Source organism: Mustela putorius, unplaced genomic scaffold, assembly GCF_011764305.1.
Source record: "Mustela putorius furo isolate JIRA1106 unplaced genomic scaffold, ASM1176430v1.1 tig00000460_pilon_pilon_pilon, whole genome shotgun sequence".
In the NCBI taxonomy this organism is placed as follows: Eukaryota; Metazoa; Chordata; class Mammalia; order Carnivora; family Mustelidae; genus Mustela; species Mustela putorius.
In genome coordinates, this window is record NW_025421389.1 from 19,443,339 (window position 1) to 19,462,840 (window position 19,502).

General features: G+C 53.2%; 1 protein-coding gene across 2 annotated transcripts in view; it reads right to left on the reverse strand.

The window, feature by feature from the left end:
* LOC101679841 (POU domain, class 2, transcription factor 3) overlaps positions 1-19,502 on the reverse strand; it is a 103,544-nt gene that overhangs the window by 65,720 nt on the left and 18,322 nt on the right. Inside the window, exons 1-2 of one of the 2 annotated variants that reach the window (XM_013054964.2) lie at positions 10,694-10,922; positions 4,016-4,084 (exon numbers count right to left, since the gene is read on the reverse strand). In XM_013054964.2, coding sequence (XP_012910418.1) covers positions 4,016-4,084; positions 10,694-10,721 — 97 coding nt within the window. In that variant the 5' untranslated portion in view covers positions 10,722-10,922. Of the gene's footprint in view, positions 1-4,015; positions 4,085-10,693; positions 10,923-19,502 lie in introns of those variants that run through there. The other variant, XM_013054967.2, reaches the window with a different exon arrangement.

Consider the following 19,502-nt stretch of genomic DNA (forward strand, 5'->3'; position numbering starts at 1 on the left):
AGATTCAGCTCCTAGAGATTACCCAGCCCAAATCCTTCCTTTATGGGAGGAAAAAAAGGTCCTGGTGGGGAAGCTTTTGCCCAATAATCTGCAAGGAGCAAACGGCAGAGCCAAGATAAGAGTCTCATTAGGCGGGGCGCCTGGGTGGCTCAGTGGGTTAAAGCCTCTGCCTTCCGTTCAGGTCATGATCCCAGGCTCTCTGCTCAGCAGAGCCCCTCTGCCTGCTGCTCTGCCTACTTGTGATCTCTGTCTGTCAAATAAGTAAGTAAGTAAATAAATAAATAAAATCTTAAAAACAAAAAACAAACAAACAAAAAAACCTCATTAGGAGTCAGACAGGCCTGAGTTTGATTCTTGATTCTTGGTTAGAAGGTGTAAAATCCTGGGCAAGACAGTTTCTCATTCTTCAGCCACAGTTTCCTCCTTGCTAAAAACGGGGATCGTAAGAATGAAATGCGATGACGCCTGTGAAATCCGAGGCCCACGTCCTTGTCCTCAGGTATGGGGAAGCTATCTGGGGTCACAGGTGAATGTGGCCGGAGTTTCTCTCCTTCTTCCCATGCCCAGCGTATCTGTCCTCCGTTTGAGGCCACTCTGTGACCCGTGTGGTCAAAAGTCACAGGGTTAGCTCTATGGGCACTCAGGGCTTGTCAGTCACAGCCCCGGGAGCTTTCAAAATGTGGGTAAGCCTGCATTGTCTTATCAACCTCTCAGTTGAGAACAGGAAAAAAAAAATGCTGTCAGCTTCAAGGATGAAGGGAAAAAACAGTCAGGGAACTAAAAGAAAGGATAGAAAAGCTGATGATTTGGATATCTAAACACTTGGCTCCAGTCCTCTGGGGGTGGGGGGCAAGGGTGGGGGAGAAGGACTGAACAGGGGTTTGGGAACTCTTGTGGGGGCTCGTGCTGCCGCAAAGACACTCGGAGGCCTTGAGCACTCAGTCTGTCCTGTGTCTCTCCGTGCCTCGGCTCCTTACAAGCAGGAGGAAAGGGAAGAATGACTGAGATGCCTGCCAGGTGTCTACCAGCCAGGAGGTCTGTGTCTGCACCTGAGGAGGCTCTTCGCAGTCCTAGCCTGTGTGGATGGGGAAATTACTTCCCTTTCCCAGCTCCCAACCCTGGTGCCCCTTGGGGATTTCACACAACACAGAAGGTGCTCTCAGAGAGCTGGGGGTTTCTAGGTCACCTTTTGTTTGTAGTTCCTTTAAAACTCAGAGACAAACCACCCCCTAATTCACGCACTGCTGGGAAGGGGAATCTGCCTTTTAAAAATCCAAAGGAAGCCATTTAACCAAGTTGGTAACCATTGTGACTCATAATAAGCTTTTCTCTGTAAAAAAAAAATGAGTCAGAATGACTTTCCAGGAAGTTTGGTTACTTTAATTAGCTACCTCTTTTTTCTTGCCCTTAAAAACATACAGTAATTTGCTGATCACCTAAGTATGGATGTTAACCGGCCACGGCGCTGAGTCCCTAGAAGGGAAGACTCTAGGGGCAGAGAAGTTTCCAGACAGCACAGAGCACGGACTTCTTGGTCTTGGAGTTGAGGAAGACCCACACAGAATCCCTTCTTGAATGGGAAATGAGAAAACCAGCCTCGGAGGCTGACCCACTTGGCCTGACCCAACGGGAGAAGAGCATCGCAGCTACCTGGGGTCACAAAGTGCTCAGCCACGCTGCTCCTTCTGCAAACTACAGAATCATAGGTCCTCAACGATGCCATTGGATGTGATGATGACCAGAGCTGCCATGTGTCAAGCGCTATGCTAAGGGCTCTAAACATCATCTCAGCGACATTAATTGCCCCTCTCTACGGAAGAGATGAGGTTAAGCTAACTTAGCAGATCATACAGCTGGGGAGCAGCTAAGCTGTGATTTTATTTTATTTTAAAGATTTTATTTATTTATTTGACAGACAGAGATCACAAGTAGGCAGAGCAGCAGGCAGAGGGGCTCTGCTGAGCAGAGAGCCCGATGCAGGGCTTGATTCCAGGACCCTGGGATCATGACCTGAGCCGAAGGCAGAGGCCTTAACCCACTGAGCCACCCAGGCGCCCTAAGCTGTGATTTTAAATCCATACCCTTCAAAGATCATCTATTCCTGCCTCCTAAGGAGGCAAAGTGGCTGGGATAAGGTCACATAAGGAATTGGGAGTAACCTGGGATGGCGATCAGATTCCCAAAGTGCTAACTTATGTCCGGATTCTTTCTCCTTCGGCTTAGTCTACGCACAGCTCGCAGAGTTCCAGAGAAGAGGCCAGAACCTGGGCGAATCATCTCTAACAGCTTCATCTTCTGAACCCCCACCCAGGACCTGAACTCCCTTTCTCTCCTGGCTCACCTTTTAGGGTTTCATGTAGCTCCTTCCCACTCCCAGCATGGTTACCCTGACTTGACTGCTTAACTAGTCGCAGAATACCAGTGTGGTCTTGTTGCCACATGGCCACTCTCTTAGCTGTGTCCGCACATACCTGGGGTAGTATGCCTGGCCCAGGTGAACAGAACTGGCCTCAGCCAGCCTGTTACCAGGAAAGGGCAGCCCAGGGTCTCCTGCATAGAGGATTCTGGAGTCTGATTCCTCTCCAGGGCAGAGTGTCAGAGCCATGACTGCCTATCACTCTCCAGCTGTACTGATTTTATGTTTCTGTTTTTGTTTTAACGATGTTATTTAGACATGAAGAGACAGAGAGCCAATGAACAGAGAGAGAGAGAGAGAATCCCAAGCAGACTCCATGCTGAGCACAGAGCCCCATGCTGGGCTGGATCCCACAACCCTGAGACCATGACCTGAGCCGAGATCCAGGCTTGGGTGCCTCACCGACTGAGCCACCCAGGCAACCCCAGCTGAAACTGATTTTAAAGCCTTGCTCCAGTTCTCCAGGCTGGAGGAAATTCTGTTCTCCACTGGTGAGAACAAGTATCCCCCTCCACAGACCCTCAGTATAACATACTCAGCAATTAACTCAATTGAAAAATGAGCACAACCGGCCCACACTCTCTCAGCCCAGCTATCGCTACTCACAGAGAAAGACGTAGAACCCACAGCTTTCATGTGTATTGCTACCTGCACAATTGGATTGTTTTAATATTAAATTGGGGAGCAGAAAAGTTTATGGTAAATGTGTCCTGCAGATGCCCTCCCCAGGACCCCCAATTATCTTGCCCCTGACCCAAGCTTCAAGAATGGGATTAGACTGCACCTGAAGACTTGGGAAAAGAGTTTAGCTCTGGGGGACATTGATTCTCTTCCACTTCTAATTTCTATGTCTCTAATGATCCAGATGAAAGACTAATTGAGGTCTTGTTGGAAGGCTATTAAAGTTATTTGGTGGTGTTACAATTTATACTCATGTTTCTTTAAGTTCTTTTTAATTATATGGAGCTTTCAAAGCAAAGCTTGGACTGTGGAGTTAAAAGCAGAGAGCTAGGAAACTTTCTTCTCAATTCTTTCCTGCCCTCGTCCTCTTCTTCACAAAGCAAAGTCCTCTTCCAGTCTCCGAGCCTTTCTTTCTGGGTCTCTTTACCACCCACATGCATGTAATTTGGAAGAGGAAAGCTTGTGCACGGGCCTCTTGGGCTAGTTCCTTGAGGGCCTATTGAGAAATCTGGGGTTAAGAGGCCTCGGTCCCCATCTACAGAAGACACACAGTGCTTTCTCTCAGTGAGAGAGGCTAGGACCACAGCCCGCTGCTTCCACAGGTGTTGGAAAGGAGCATCAAGAAGTTGATCTCCTCCCTAACTTTCCTGATTCCATTTTACTTTTCAGGATCTGGCCCTTTCCTAGCCTTGTTCCGGAGCTTTAGGCCCCCTTTAGACCACTAGCTACTGTTCGAAGACTTCAGGGTCACATCCTATGTCTCTAAGGGAGTTCCTTCATTGCCGGAGACCCAGCTTTGGGGTCTGATTGGCTGAAAGACAGAGCAAGAAAAGATACCGTATTGTTCCATGACAATTTGCAACAACATGCTCCCAGCTGTGCTTTCTGGCTTCATTCCCCAGAAGAGAAGACCCTTACCTGTCTCCACCTGGCCGAGGGCACTGCGAGCATCCGTGGAGTTGGCTACATCCCCACTCATCTTGATATCTGCAGGGAAAACACAAACTGATTTTAATAACAGGTCACAATTTTTCTTGCTATGACATATGTGGCTTTAACTAAACAGCAAAGATGAATGTGTAATTACAACAACCATCAGACTTTCAAATTCCTGATTCCCGAACATACAACCATTAGAATATTCATAAGCTCAGGGCACAAATCCCCTCCTCCCAGGCGCGCCTCCTTTCCCTGGCCTTTCTTTCCCCCTTCTCTGCTGCTACTGTGGGATCTCTCACCTTTTGCATCATTCATTATCACTTCCTTCAATCACCAGGCTCAGTTAGTAAAAATTTAACAAGGGGAGGGGTACGGAGAGGTGGGGGTGGCGGGGTGGGGCGCGGGTGGGGACGGCTTCCCATTTTGAATCCTCATTGCCTTTGGGATTTGAGGGATTTATTTTGTTTTTTCAAAGTAGCATAAGAAATATCCTTCCCCCCTCTCCTGCTCCCCCTCCCCATAATAACCCTACCCAGGGAGGTAAGAGCACCCTTGAACCCAGGCTTGCCCTTCTCACCTTTCTTGCCCAATTCCTGCCCCTGCTCTCTGTCTGGTTCTCAGAGGTGAGCCCACTGTCTGGGGATCAAACCCTAGCTCCTGTGTGGCCCTCCGGAGATCCTTCTCCTTTGGGGATCCTTACCTTCTTTCCTACTCCTTCAACGTGCTCAGGGAGAAAGGGATGGTGGGCGGGTCAGTGCCCCGCAGAGACAGAATACCTACACCAGGCCTGATCTCAGCCCCCTAGTGCTGCTGGTCCGGCCTCGCTGCCCTGCTTCATTTCAATAAATTAAACATTTACCCATAACAGACAGCTGCCACCACCTAAGAGGCCCTAAGTCTCCTCCAGGATCAGCAGAGAGAAGCAAAGAGGCAACTTTGAACTAACTCACTCTCTCAGCTCCTCTCCTTATTAAACCACCCAAATACTGAAGCCGTTAAAGACAGAAGAATATTTTATTCAAATCGTGTTGACCCCCCACCCCCACCCCCACCCTCTTCTCTGGGGCAGCACTTTAACTCTTTCAAACCAGATAAAGTCTTGGTGAGGCAATTTGCATCCCCGGCTCCCCAGCCAATCCCAGTTGAGCATGCAGTCTTAATTTGCATCAGGTAATCAGGCAGTTGGCAGTCTGGACGCCCGAGGTCTGGAGATGATCAGGATGAGGGGGAAAGGGTGGACCTCCACCCGGGGAAAAGCGGGAAAAGCAGGGAGAAACCTCCCCCCCCCAACCCCGGGCAGTGATGTGTGTGGTTCTGGCAGAGATTTAAATTATGGCCCCTGGGGGTGTAGTGACTGCGGTGTGGGAGGGGTGACTGCCATGCCAAGCAAGACAGACCCAGGCTCAGGGGCTCTCCAGCTCTTAGAACACTCCAGAAACAGGATGGAGTAAGCAGCCATGGGAGCCACTGTGATCTGAGGAATAATTTTGAGACCCACCAAGGGAGGACTCCCAGGTAAAACCCTGGTGCTCTGCGTCCTGCACAGTCACAGACCTCTAGGGGAGACCTTGCCACCGTATGGCAGCGTCTGTCCCACTGTAGTACATTTAGGAAGGCATTTCTTGAGCCTAACCTAAGCCCTTCCTGCTGTAGTTTGAGACTTTCTAGAGAGGCAGTCATACGTGAATATGCAGAACTAGTGTGGGTCCCCCGGACACAGTCGTAAAGGGCTTCGGCTGCTCCTCACCTTCTGCTCCCATAGAGAAATGGGCTTTGCTTCGTAGGAGCCCTGGAGCTGGGCACAGCCTAACAAAGATATGCTCAGCACACGCTTCCCCTATACAGATTCTTCAACGGCGCTGGGGAAAAAGGCAGAGACGGGCCCCCCAGTTTTCTAAACTGCCTCAGTAGCGCCTAGAGTGGCCTCAGAGCATTGGTTTTGGTGGCCCACAAACCTGGATTTAATCCCAGCGCTATGGCTAACTAGTGGGGGACCCTGGCCACGTATAGGAACCTCAGTTTTCTCATCTAAAATTTGGGAATAACGAAGAGCACCTGGGTGACTCAGTCAGTTACGCGTCTGCCTTGGGTGCATGTCCTGCTCCCAGAGTCCTAGAATCGAGCCCTGCATGGGGCTCCCTGCTCAGCGGGGAGCCTGCTTCCGCTCCCCCTGCTTGTGCTCTCTCTCTCTCTGTCAAATAAATAAATGAAATATTCTTTAAAAAAATTAAAAACAAAAATTGGGACTAATGATACTTCCCAGAGTTCTTTTAAGGAGCAAACAGAATACTGAAGGAAAAGTGCCTAACACAGTTCCTGGCGCAAAGTAAGCTCTCCATAGAAGAATGAACTAAAGAGGTACATAGGTTTCTGGGTTAGTCCCCTTCTCCCAGAACAAGAAATAGCTTTGGTTTTCTGTCTCAGGACTACCATATTTGTCTTTTACCTGGGAAGCCATAGGCATTCTCCAAATTCTGACTTCAGGGGGAAAGAGCTCCTGAGGACTGTATGGGTTTAAGAGGCAGTAATGCTGGGATGATGACCAGATTCTCAAATCAACTTATTTCAAATTCCTGATATTTAAGAAGGGTAACTGTTTAGCTAAACCACAATTTCATGCCTGTAACCCAGACTCCCTTCTGACACCCTTTCCCTGCATCGCCTTTAAATATAGCCAAAAGCCATCTCTCACTCAGCCTTTGAATTAGCTTTAAAGGTACTCTAATCATGTCTAAAACTGACTTTTGAAGGAGGCAAAGGCCCATACTCTGCCAGGACACCTTCTCCTTTGATGTACCCATTATGGGAGTGACATGGTGACACTTTGGGATTGGACAGGGATTGGAGCCTGGATGGAGGGGCAGGCTGAGATGATCTACAGAAGCTTTTCCTAAGTCCCACAGGATGCTAAGAGACTAAGAACCAGTTCTTGTGGGTAGGAGGCTGAGGCCGATGGGTGGGACGAACTCTTGGGTCTCAGCCTGAAAATGGGCCAACACCGAAACTCCCTGAGACGCCATAGCCCTTTGCCTGTCTGACAGCACTTGCCAGGGGTGAATAAGGGAGGTGTGGGGTGGGGCTCGTCTTCTCAGCTCTTCTTATCTCGACAGGCAGGCGACTGAGTAGGCTTCTTGCCATCACTCCCTTCCCTGGGGAGGCTCAGCTGCTCAGCGTAAGATTCCAGATTCCAGACACAGACCCTCACTTGCGTCCCCCGCACCTGTACACTCTGAAGCTGGAGCAAGACACCGGCTGCTGGCCTTGCCTCCCTGTGCCTTGGCTTGACCCACAGCAGCCTCTCTTCACACATCCGTGAACCAGGATGCGTTTGTGAGGCTGAAGGAGCAAAGTCCAAGGCTTCCCCAGGCTGCAGACAGAGAGTCCTCATTGTACTGAACACCCAGAACCCATTGTACTGAAGGCTATGCCGGGGCAGGGTGGGGTGGGGGTGCAGGGAGCCTACCCTTCTCTCTCCTATTGTCCATCTTCATCTCTCTGAAGGGACTGGAGCTGCCTCCTGACTCCCTCCCTTCCTCACAGGCTCACCAGTGGGGGCACTTCTACCAGAAGGAAACCAACGGGCCCACCAGTCCTCCTTCTGAGCTAGTCGTGACTCCAACTGTCTCCTGGAATAGACTTCTGTCACTTCTTCAGGATGAAGCCACTTCCTCTCACAATGAGGCCTTCCAACCTGAACGGTATTCCCGAGCTGTAACTGGTATTAGTCTCTGAGACTTGATCCCAACCTTGATAGGCAACAGCTCACAGTGAGGAGAAAGACAGAAAAAAAGATGCCCTGAGGCCAACCAGGTGTTCCCCTCCAGCCAGATTCCCACTGTTTCCCTCTGTTTTCCTCTTTTCTCCCTCGCCAGCTGTCTGTCTGACTCTTGTCTACCCCTCTGCCTGTTTTTGACCTGGGAGTAGGGAGTTCCCCCCACACCTTGGCTGGGGTGCCCCCGTGTCTGGTGACCTCATGCCTGCTCAGGTGTTCATGCTTCTGGAGAGAAATGCTCTATAAAGTACAAAGTGCTCAGACCCCAGGCTGACCTGAGTCACGGCTTGCACCCAAATCACCTGTGTGGAAAGATGGGCCGACTCAGGCGACACACAGCTCGTGGACCCGAGTGTGGGACCCCGTGAGAACCTGTGCCCCGTTTTGTGTACTCTTGCTCCCTCTCTTTCCCTCACCCAAACTGTTCCAGTAAAATCAGTGGAGGAGGAGTCCCCAAGGGCCCTGGACTGGAAATTCACAGGTAAAGTGCTGTTTGTGAGGAAACAGCAGGACACAGAATTACTGTGTGTGAGGGGAGGAAGGGGGAGATAAGACTCGGAAGAGACCAAATTTCTACCAAGAGGGTCCTGGACTGAGGTTTCTCCAGAGAGGAACCTGCAATGAGACACTCCACAGAGGGACCCTCCCTCACAGACCCCATGGCAGGGCCCACACTGAAAGACCCCACAGGATGACCTCAGACCGAAAAACCCGAGACGACCTAGCAAGGAAAGCCCTCAAATGGAGACCCCGTCAGAGATCCACAGAAAGTCCCAAGACAAGAGATCCGTCTGAGGTGCCACCAAAGGGGAACGAGACACCACTGAGGGGCTGAGACCGAGAGGGCTCTCAGGGTGGTGCAGGCAGACTAAAGAAGTGGGCTGGGGAAGGGCAGCAAGTGAGTGTAGACGAGTGAGTCAGGTAACCCACCCAAGGTAGACGGGAACCCTCCCTTAGGTTTAGCTCAATCTCCCCTTTTGCGTTCACAGCCCCTGTCTCCAGGAGACGGTGAGGGAGGTGTCAGCCTGGAGTTTCCTACAAGGCCGGGGTGTGGGGGGATGCTCTCCTCTCTGCCAGATCCTCTCAGCCCCTAGGCATTTCCCTGCTGGGTCTCAGCTGTCCCACCTCCTCCCACTTCCCCCAGAGTGGGAGCCTCCCATAGACAATGAAGTGGAAACCCCCTAGGAAGTCTCTGATCTTGTCCCTAAAGAACTTCCTGCCGAGGGCCCACTTTTCTGAGGTCTTGCTCCCCCTCTAGCCTAGGCCTTCTTGATGGGAAGTGAAGTGGGGAGAGCAGGGGAACAGCCCCCAGGAACACCCAGCTCCATGCTGGTGCCACAGGGTTTGGAAACAGACTTTCTCCAGATATTGGATGACACCCAGTTGGATGCTTCCTTTGGCCTCCCTTGGCCCTTTCTGGCATGTCCTGGCACCTGGAGATCCATGCAGAGTCAACACCTCTCTGTGAGCCTGACTGTCATTCAGCCCTATCAGGACCGTGTTTGGGGAACTGGAGACCCTGGGGCTCCCCATGCACCTGCTGCTGCCTGTTTTCCCCCAGGAAGGGCCAAAGCCTCCAGATGCCTCTGTTCCTTGGGGTGGATCAGGAAAACTGTCTCTCCTCACTCTTCCTCCCTCCTCTTCCAGAAAGGAGTCCAGGTACAAAATTCCCATCAACAGCCCTAAATCCTAATAAAATAGGATCCTAAATAAAAGTTATGTGGTGCTACCCTCCCACTCTGAGAAGCAACTTGCTCCTTTGAAATGGCCAAATCAGTTGTAGCCTTCTACACCTTGTGTCTGTTCTCCACTCAAACCCTCAGACGTCTAGGAGGCCCACCCTAACACCAAGCGTGACCGTTCAGGATTAGCAGCTCCTGTCCTAACCTGCTGTGGAAGGAAGGACCAGCAGGGTGAGTGGAGGGGACTTGGTTCACGCCATGCCCACACACCATTCACACAGGGGCAATGGACTCCTGGAAAAGCATCCCCTAGCTTCTTTCCCCTGAAGAAAGGGCGGTTTAGTACCTGAATCCATGGGACATGGAACGCAGAGAGTATACCTCTCACCACCCTCTCTGAGACACAGAAATGGAAGCACCTATCCCATAGTCTCACGGGTCCATGTGTCTGGCTGCTCCTCCTTCAGGGTTCCGCAGAGCTCCTGACCCACACCTGCACACGGATTCCCCAGCACGAAGCCTACAGTACTGCCAAAAACCACAGAGCCTATGGGTAGGCATTCATTCACACATGGGGTCTGCTCCACCGCCCCCCTGCCCCACACACATGAGGACAGTAGACTCACCTCTGATACACAGGGACACACGTTTCCACAAGCCCTAATCAATACACTGCACCTGCCCCAGGTGTGTCTCTGCAATTGCCAGGTCCCACTTGCTTCTCCTAGAGCCCCACTACACCTTACAAATGCCCACTCTGCCTCCACTTCACATAAAGGACCGAGACACAAAACACGTAACATGTGGATACAAGTATTTTCCTCACTTATGCACTCCCAGGTCCACACCCCTGGCTGAGTGAGCGAGCCACCCTTCTGCGATCAGTGAACAGAGCAACTTCAGCCAGACTGCAACAGCTCCACATGCCCAAGTCCCACACAGTCTGCCACTCTCCAGATCCGAGGCTTCAGAAACCTCCCACCCTTCAACCCCCTAGTCCCCACCTCCATTCTTTTCCAGGGTCCCCCCGACATCCACCTACCCACATCGCTGGCCCCTGGGTGACCCGCTATCCACACTGCCCTCTCCTGGTCGCTGGGGAAGAAGACCCCCCCCCAGAACGGCGCCCCTCTCCCTCGCCTCCTTCGCTCCCCTTCGCCCCTTCTCTGTCACCTGTCAGCGCTCACTCCCTCCGCCCCTCACCTGTGTGCATGGGTTCCAGATTCACCATCCTGCCCCAGCCGGGGCCAAAGCCAGCGCCCCCCCAGGCCCCTCGCGACTGCCCCAGCCGGGCCCCCTGAAAAGCCAGGGTCTCCTTCCTCCCGCCCCCGGCCGCCGCCGCCGCCGCCGTGGAAGCCGCTGCCGGGGCCGTCGCCGCCGCTGTCGCGCGCTCCGCTGCTCCCGCCCGGGCAGCGCTCTGCACGGCCAGGATTGCCACACTCCCCAGGTGAGCACGCGGCGCGGGGCGGGGGCCGCCGGCCACGCCCCCTGGCAAGGCCCCCGCGCCTGGCCCCGAGCCCATGCAAACCAGTGATTTGCATACGCGGAGCTGGGGACCTGGGGAGGGGGACACGGGCTGCTGCGGGGGCGGGTCCCGCCGACCCTGGGGAACACCTGTCTGCCCTAACCTGGCCCCGCAGGCTCTCCCGACCCGCGCCCACAGCACCCCAGACTCCTGGTCCAGCTCGCCCTTTTTAGGAACCCTTGATGGACTATCAAGCTGGGGCCTGAGCTGCTCTCTGGACAGACTCCCAAAGGGTAAGAAGTGCAAGGAGTCACAGAGTGTTTAGAAAAGCCGTGGGGGTGTTCTGGAAAGAATTTGGCTTTGCTCTCTAGCCACGGCTTAGGAGCTGTGTGACAAGAGCCAAAGCTTTTCACCTTCCTGCACTCAGTTTACTCATCTGTGAAAAGGAGCGGGTGCTCCTCCTAACCAATCTATCCACATGCAGTTTAGCCGGTGGCTGAACCCCCCCAGCCCCCCATATCCTAGGAACTAGATGGGGCCCAGCGTATTATCCCATTTTCCAGGTGAAGACATTGTCTCCTGCCTGTCCTCCAGGTCCCAAGTGGCTCTGAGACTCTCTGAGAAGATGATGTGAACATTATTTACCAGGGTCAGGGATTGTGGGGACAGCCCCCTGCCTCATCTGCAGAGCTGGGAAGGGACTTGCCAAAGGCATACCATTTCCTAGTGCCGGAGCCTGACTCAGTCAGTTCTCTGGACTCTCCCTCCAGTGCTCTTTGCAGCACCCAGCAAAGACTCATCATCTCAGTTCTCCTGACTCTTCTCCTCCGTTCTTTAGGTCCCAGGAAGTGGTGCCAAGGCCAAGGGACCACCTGTCTGTAAGCGCAGAGAGCCATGGGCTGACAGGAGCACAGGACCTTGCCCTCCTTTCAGATAGGTGTCCTTACCAACCTACATTCATCGTCATCTCAAGGACCCTTTCCTGCTCACAGAGCAGGTCCTGAGCTTTTCTGACTCTCTGCCTTGTTCATGGCGCTCTTTCCATCTGTTACATTACCCACGCCCACCCCAATGACCCCACTTATAATATCCAGCATTTACTGAGCTTTCCGCTCTGTGCCAGGCACTGTGCTAACCAACACTTTAAAGGCTTCCGATCTTGTCTAGTCCTCATAACAACTTGTAAATGGGACTCTTATTACTTCCATTTAACAGGTGGATAAGATGAGGTTTAGAGAATGGAACTTGCCCAGGGTTGCACAGCCAGTAAGAACCAGGGCTCCTGATCTGAAACACTGCCTACTACTCCTTAGCACAGTTCAAATGCCCCCTCCATTCTGAACTTGGAAGTGATCTGATCTTGGACTAAATTAGCATAACACTTCAGTGTGCTTCATAGTCCTTGTGGCAGGTTCTGTGGGGCTTTTCTTGTTCTCCCTCCAGGTCCTTAACTAATTGGCTTCCCGCCCCCTCCCCCGGCTACGCCCCCCACCCCGGCCCCGCCCCAGCATGGAGCACAGTACAGGGACACACAGGCTTCGGGAGGACTCTGTGGGTGCCACAGAGGTGGTGGAGGGGTAGGAGCTGCCCAGTAAGTACCGGTTCAGGTTCATACAAACCACCCTCCCCCAGTCACATCCCCTTCTCTTCTTCCCCTCTTGGCAAGAGAGAGGAGGACTTTCTTCCTGATTCTTTGGCTGAGGGAAGAGATCAGGAAAGGCTTCTCGGAGACCTCCTGAGCCCAGGGACCCCTGTCAGGACACATCGAACCTGTCCTTTCTTTCCCTCCTCTTCTCCCTCCTTTCCCTTCCCTCCTCTATTCCGGGTCTGGCTCCTTTCCTGAGGTCCCTTTCTTATCTACAATGGTATTTCGCCTGCCATCAAGCTAGAGACATGCCTGCCCATAGTTTATATACCCCCGTGTGCTCGTGATCTCCATTTGCATAACATCTGTGTGGCTATGTACACGAAGGTCTGAGTCTCTGACCACCACATCTGGGACCTGCTGTTTCTCTTTTCATGTGCAGAATACCTTTCTTCTCTGGGCTTTGGTTTTCTAGAAGCCCGAGGGTTGGGGCGGGGTGGGGGTGCGGCAGTGGTGGCATGTGACTTATGGCTTCCAAGGACTTTCTAGCTCAAGCAGGCTGGGGTTCTGGTGCCTTGGGGATGAGGTGGGGCGAAGCTCTTGTGGATGGCAAACCATAGAGGCAGAGGTGGGACCTTGAAGGTTCACAGTTGGAAGAACAGCTTTGGATTCCAGACCGGGTGGGAGGAGGGGAGGGTGAGGGGGTGGGGGTGGGGAGAGGGTGACAGACATTACCTCACCTTCATCCCTGGACTCATTCATTCAATAAATATCGAGTGTTTCCTACCTGCCAAAAGAGGTGCAGTGCGCCGGGCACGCACCTTCTTATTTACTGAGCACACCTTTAGAAGGAAGAAACGACTTTGAGACACCTTTTATAGCTGATGGTCAGGGAAATTAATGCAGCTAGTAGATGGCAAAATTAGGGTTTAGAACAGGTCTGCTTGACTCTGAAGCTGGCACTTTTATTTTTTTCATTTTTAAAAAATTTATTTATTTACTTGAGAGAGAGAGAGACAGAGACAGAGACAGAGATAGTGACAGAAATAGCTAGAGAGAGCACAAGTGGATAGGAGAGGGAGAAGTAGGCTCCCTGTTGAGGAGGGAGGGGGCTCAGACTCACCCCGGGGAACATGACTTGTGCTGAAGTTGGGTGCTTAACCCACTGAGCCATCCAGGTGCCCTTAAAGCTAGCACTTTTAATCCTACCCTCCAGGGTCTGTGCTGGAGCCTCCCCTTCTCTTCTGTCATTCCAGGTGAAAGGAATCTAGACTATCATTCATAGGAGGAACCCAGGGCCGCAGAGGGCGGGGACGGTGGAACTTGCCCAGGGTTCCTGAGCAAGTGGACAAGTCACCGCAGAGCTGAGACCCTCCCGTTCCCTCTGCTCCTCCTTCATCTGGTCCTCCAGAGTCTTAGCAGGATGGGTGGGTTTGTGGCAGGCAAATATGGGGCAATGGGCAAAGCTGAGCAATCTCTCTTCCTTCCCTCTCGGACTTGCTTGATCATTTCAGTGAGATGAACTGGATGGGAGTGCAAAGACCTTTTTAACCCTCCCTCATTCCCAGAACTCAGAATTTCCATGAAACCAGCTTTTGAGGTCTGGGCAGATGGGAGATCCTGGGGAAGGGGAAAGTGCCAACCCTCTGGACCCTCTGGACCTAATACTCCCTGTTCTTTGTTTGGCTTGGGAGAGGAAAAGCTGTGGGGAAAAGAAGAGAGATAGGATGTTGCCTGGAGGTTAGAAAACGAACAGAGAAAGAAAGGGAAAAAGAAGCAAGGACAGGAAATTTCATTGCCTTTGGACATCAAAAGAGGTGCATGCAAATGAAATGCAAATGAAATGCAAATGAGGGCTCCCTGCTTCCCTCACCCCCACCCTTTCTCAACAGCTGGAGGACAATTTCCAGAGAGTAGCCAAAACTTTACTCCAGGATCATGTAGTCCCCAAACTGTGATCAACGCTGACTCTATCCCAGGTCCTCCTGGTCTTCCTGGAGTGACATTTGATCCTCTCGGAAGTCACTAGCTCTTGAGGCCCCATTTCTACTTGAGCATGCCCTCCGCTGCTTCTGCTTCCAGAACAGAAGTCTCCAGGAGCCAGCCTCCCCTTTCAGACACATTGCCGGATGCACTGTCTCCCATTGAGAGAAGGTGTTTTGGGGAGGGAGGTGAGCCCCCGGTCCCCTTCTCCGCCTTGACAAAGAGAAGTGGCCTTCTTGGCTGTGGGCCCTGTTGTTCACTCTCATTTCCTGTCATGTCAGCTGGATTGAGTTGTCAGGGCTGGGAGAAGGGTGGAGAGCCAGGCGTCCTGGAAGGCCACCAAACAACAAGTCCCTTCTAGCTCCTTCTGTCTGCCAGATGGGCTGCAGGGCCCAGAGCGTGGGGGTACGGGGTGGGGGTCAGCTCCCTGCCTTGAGGCAACCACAGGGAATGGAATGATCCCAGCTCAGGTTTCCCAAAAGAGCAGATGGAAGGTAGTAGAGGCCAAGAAGAACTTGCAGGCCTCTTTTAAAATCACAGCTCAGAGGCAATCTGATGGCTCCATTGCCAGGAGTAGTATTGCCGGACGGGGCTGGGCAGGGGGGTAGTGTTAGGTGACAGAGTGAGAGGTGCTCTGGGAACCAGGATGAAGCCACTGTTTCTGGGGAGGGGACCAGAGAGGACAAGGGAGTCAGGACCCTGAGCTATTCCCTGCCACCATATCCCCAATGCTGAGTCCCCAGCCGGAGACATGCTCTCCCCACCCCTACGGCCAGCCTTCACTCACCTCTAAAGGGAGGAGCTCACAAACTCACAGCCCACTTGCACTTGAAGGTTCTGAAATATAGTAATCATACGGATTTGATTTTAAAACAGCATAACAATTGTCTTGCAATGAGCTATTCTGGTCTTGGGGACTGCATTGGGCCTGGGTCTGCCCCTGCAATGACCCCTTCCGCAGAACCCCGCCTTGGTCCTTTCCAGACTCTGCCGGTCTACCTCAGACCAGGTAAGCCTCCGGGAGCTCCCGCACGCTCGGGGCAAGTCTAAGGCCAGCGCGCCCTCTTGCGGTGATGGGGCGCGTGTGACCTTGGCTTGAGCGTCCTTACCGCCAGACTGGAGAGCTCTCAGGGCTGTGGTGCCCTGAATGCCCTCCGTGGCTGGGGGACTTCAGGTGAGGGCCCCAGTTCCAGGCAGGTGGGAGATACTGAATCTCGGTTTCAGCATGCGGTTGGGTCTTTGGCCTGTGCTCCCACCGGAGGTCAGACTGCCGGGGAACCCCAGTTTGAGTCAGCCAGCCTTAGCCCCATCAATGCAGTGACAGGAGTCCTGGCCTTGTCTGGTGGCCATCCTGTCGCTGGACAGCTCTGCTGGTTAAAATGCCCCACTCCCACGGTGCCCTCTGGGGCTCCCGAGCTACATGCAATCCCACACCTCAATGCATAGAAGGTCAGGGGCCATTCCCCCGTTCATCCATTCGGAGTGTGTATTGAGTACCCACTGGCACTGTGGGTTAAGCTAGGGGCTGGAAACATAATGCAGGCCAGACACTGTCCCCGTCCTCAGGAGGTTCCCAAGCTGGTGATGCTTGTGGAGTGGGGAACAGGGAACGCAAGTTCCTGATACTGGACCACGTCCTCTAACTGAAACATGGAGGGGTGCTCCGGGGGCCTGCTGCGGGGCCCTGGGGGTGGGCAGCCAGTCACCACCGGGGAGGTGGACACCACACCCCCTGGGCCTGGAGCCTGAGGTGGCTTGTGACCTGCCTTCCTTCCCTCACTCCCCCTAAAGTCCCCTGAAGCTGGGCTCTTCCCCAAGAAGGGATGCCCCAGTCCCTGCCACATGAGTCTGTGTGCTCCTCTACCTCCCTTTCGCTTTCTTCCATCCCACAGTCCCTTCTTCTGGGTCTCCAGCAGGGAGTGCCGTGGTCAGCAGTAAGGGTCTCTGTGGGAAACAGAGTCAGTGCAACATGGAGGACAGCCTTTAACGAAGGTGCTTCTTATTCATGGAGGCACGAGCAGGATGAAGGGAACCAGGGAGTTGGGATTCTGAGAGGCTGGGACTGAAGAGGCAGGAGGAAATCGTGGTTTAGGAGCCCAAGGAGGTCTGGAGCTTGGAGCAAGGAAGCCAGTGCGGAGGTGTGTTCCAGAAGCAGGAAGGAGCAGGGATATATGCCTGGAAACCCCTCTCGTCCTGCCCTCTGATCTCCGGGGCTTCTCACTAGCCGTGCACGGGGTAAAGGGGCCCAGGTGAGGCCCATCCGCAGGTTGGTGTCCTGGGGCACAGAGCAGAACAGAAAAGGGTAGGGAATGAATGGGGTGGGGGGGGCAACCGGAACAATCCGCAGGGCCGTTATCTGCTACCTGGCTTCAGTCAATAGTGGAGATCTGAGAGGAGACCCCAGAATTCTTTATTTAACATTTTTCAAGGTCTAAGTGGCCAACACCATGTGGTAAGATCAAGTGATAGCCGGTGTGATGGTTCGTTCCGCATGTCAGTTTGGCTAAACCATAGTCTAACACGAATCTAGGTGCTGCTGTGAAGGTATTTTTGTGGATGTGATTGACAACTACAATCGGTTGGCTTTAGAGAGATCGCTCTCAAGAATGTGGGTTGGCCTCATCCAATCAGTTGAAAGCCTTAAGAGCAAAAAGCGAGGTTTTCCCAAGAAGGAATTCGGCTTCAGACTGGAACATAAATGCTGTCTGAATTTCCAGACAGTTGACCTGCCCTGCAGATTTCTGACTCAAGATGGCAACATCCACTTTTGCATAAACTGCTGGCATTTTGGACTTTCTAGATCCCACTATCACATGAGCTAATTTCTTACTATAAATCTCTCCCTCTGTGTATCCTAGTGGTTCTCTTTCTCTAGAGAACCCCGACTGCTGCAGCAGGAATGTGGGGAAATGGGCCTCTCGTGCACTTGCTGGTGAGGGTGTAAGTTGGGACAGCCCCGGCTGGAGGGGAGTCTGTCAGTCTCTACCAAATATTGGGTTTTGCAGCGTTCCGTTTTTAGCATTTCTCTACAGCATGGCTTGGAGGAGCAAGTCACGGACAATTTGGGCACCGGCAGCCACAGGCCTGACGATCTGAGGCAGAATGCCAGCCAGCAAGGACAGGCTGATGGCCAGCGAGGCAGCCGCCTCTTTGCAGATGAGGAACTAGGGGCTGGTGAGGGGGGACAGCCCACCCCCGAATGCACACAACTCGGATGAGGCTGTTACCCTCATTCTCATAGGGACTGTTACCCTCGAGTTTTACTTCTTAGGAGGGGTCCTTGTCCCGTTTTTTTGCCAGACTCCTCGGTGGTAAAACCCACCTTATCCAGGTTCTAGGACAGAACTTACCTTGAGTTTGCAGAGAAAGGAGCCTGAAGAAAACCCAAAGAACATACAGCAAGGCCCAGCCCAGGTTGGGGTGATCCTGCCCGGGGGTGCCTGGCGCCACCTGTGGCTTCTTTGTGTTGAAGAGGTTCCAGTGAGACCCAGGGTCCTGGCCTCCCATCTGAGCCCTCCTCACCGTGGTCAAAGGGAGCAAGCAGGAGCCTGTTCTTGCCGACTCCAGTCATGGGGGACCGGTGGGCACACCCCCATATGTTCAGGGCTTGCTACTGCGGGACTGGCCTCGGGGGTGCTGCCCACCTCATACTGCTCCCCCTCTCCCCACCCCACGGGTGAGCTGTGCTCTCTGGGGTCCCAGGGGGCCAGTCTGATAAGCCCATTAGGGTTAGTAGGTATGTGGAGTCAGAAGGTTGAGGGTTGGATCCCAACGGCGCTCGAAGCAGCTGTCTGACCTTGGGCAAGTCACATAATTTTATTGCTGAGCCACATTCCTAAAGTGTCCCAGGATCGCTACCAGGAGCAGACGAGCTAACGGATACAAAGTCACTTCATCAGCTCGGAAACACCAGAGAAATAAGTGTTGGTCGTAGATCTGGTACCTAGTACCTCCCCTGAGTGTTTTCACAAGTGGACAAAGGCGTCTTGAGGAAAGTAAAGCCTTATCTGGGCATTTCTCAAATAGCTGACCCTGAACAGGTATTTAATGAGCTGAGCTCTCAAGGGATTTCGAGGTACATGGACCCCTGAGACCCTCGCCAGAGAAGTGACTGCAGGGTTGGCATTGGAGCTACCTGACAGCGAGGGGGTGGGGAGGATGGTGGGCGGGGTGGGGGGGGGGAGTCGCTTGGAAGGAGGGGGCATGGGCTTTGCCTGAGTGTGGCATCAACCCAAAGGCTCAGGAAATCGTAATTCCCATCCCGTGCCGCAAGACCAGGCAGGGTAGTCTGTGGTGACAACGGGGTCCAGATCCCCCTCATGGCAGGCGAAAGGCAGGCTGGGGGGTGCTAGTCATTCCCAAGGAAGATTAGAAAAGCACCCTTCAAAAAACAGCCTTATTTTAGGCTATTTGAAAGTGAGGAGAAAAGGTATACGACCTGGGGACCCCACCCTCAGCAAATAAGGCACATATAGGATGGGGCGAGGGCGGTGCCTTCTCCCAGCAACCCCCTCCCCGACCCAGAGCAGGACTGAGGGCCTGGACTAGGCAGCAGGGGAAGGAGGAAAGGGCCCCGGGGAGGAACACCTCCCTCCCTGGCTGCTGGCACCACTGAAGCTGGTCCTTGGAAACGGGTTCAGGAAGAGGCATACCTGCCTGAAATGAAGTCTCCCCGCCCATCCCTAACTTGACCGTGGCCAAGTAAGCCTGGCTCCCACCACAACCCTCTGGGTTGTACAGCTTCAAGGAGCAGCAGCGGCTTGTTCTGGGGAGCAGAGTAAGGGAGGGCTGTCCTGACATCCTGTTTCCCTTTCCAAGGCTGATGAGGAAGGGGTTCTTTCTCTCGTCTCCTCCTTCCTCAGGAGTCCCCTAGGGGACACTTGGGACTTTTCCACCCCCTGTAGCACTCTTGTCCTGCCCTGTGCTCAGTCTCCTCCACATGCTGAGTACCTACCATCCTTCTGCTCCAAGCAGGGGCC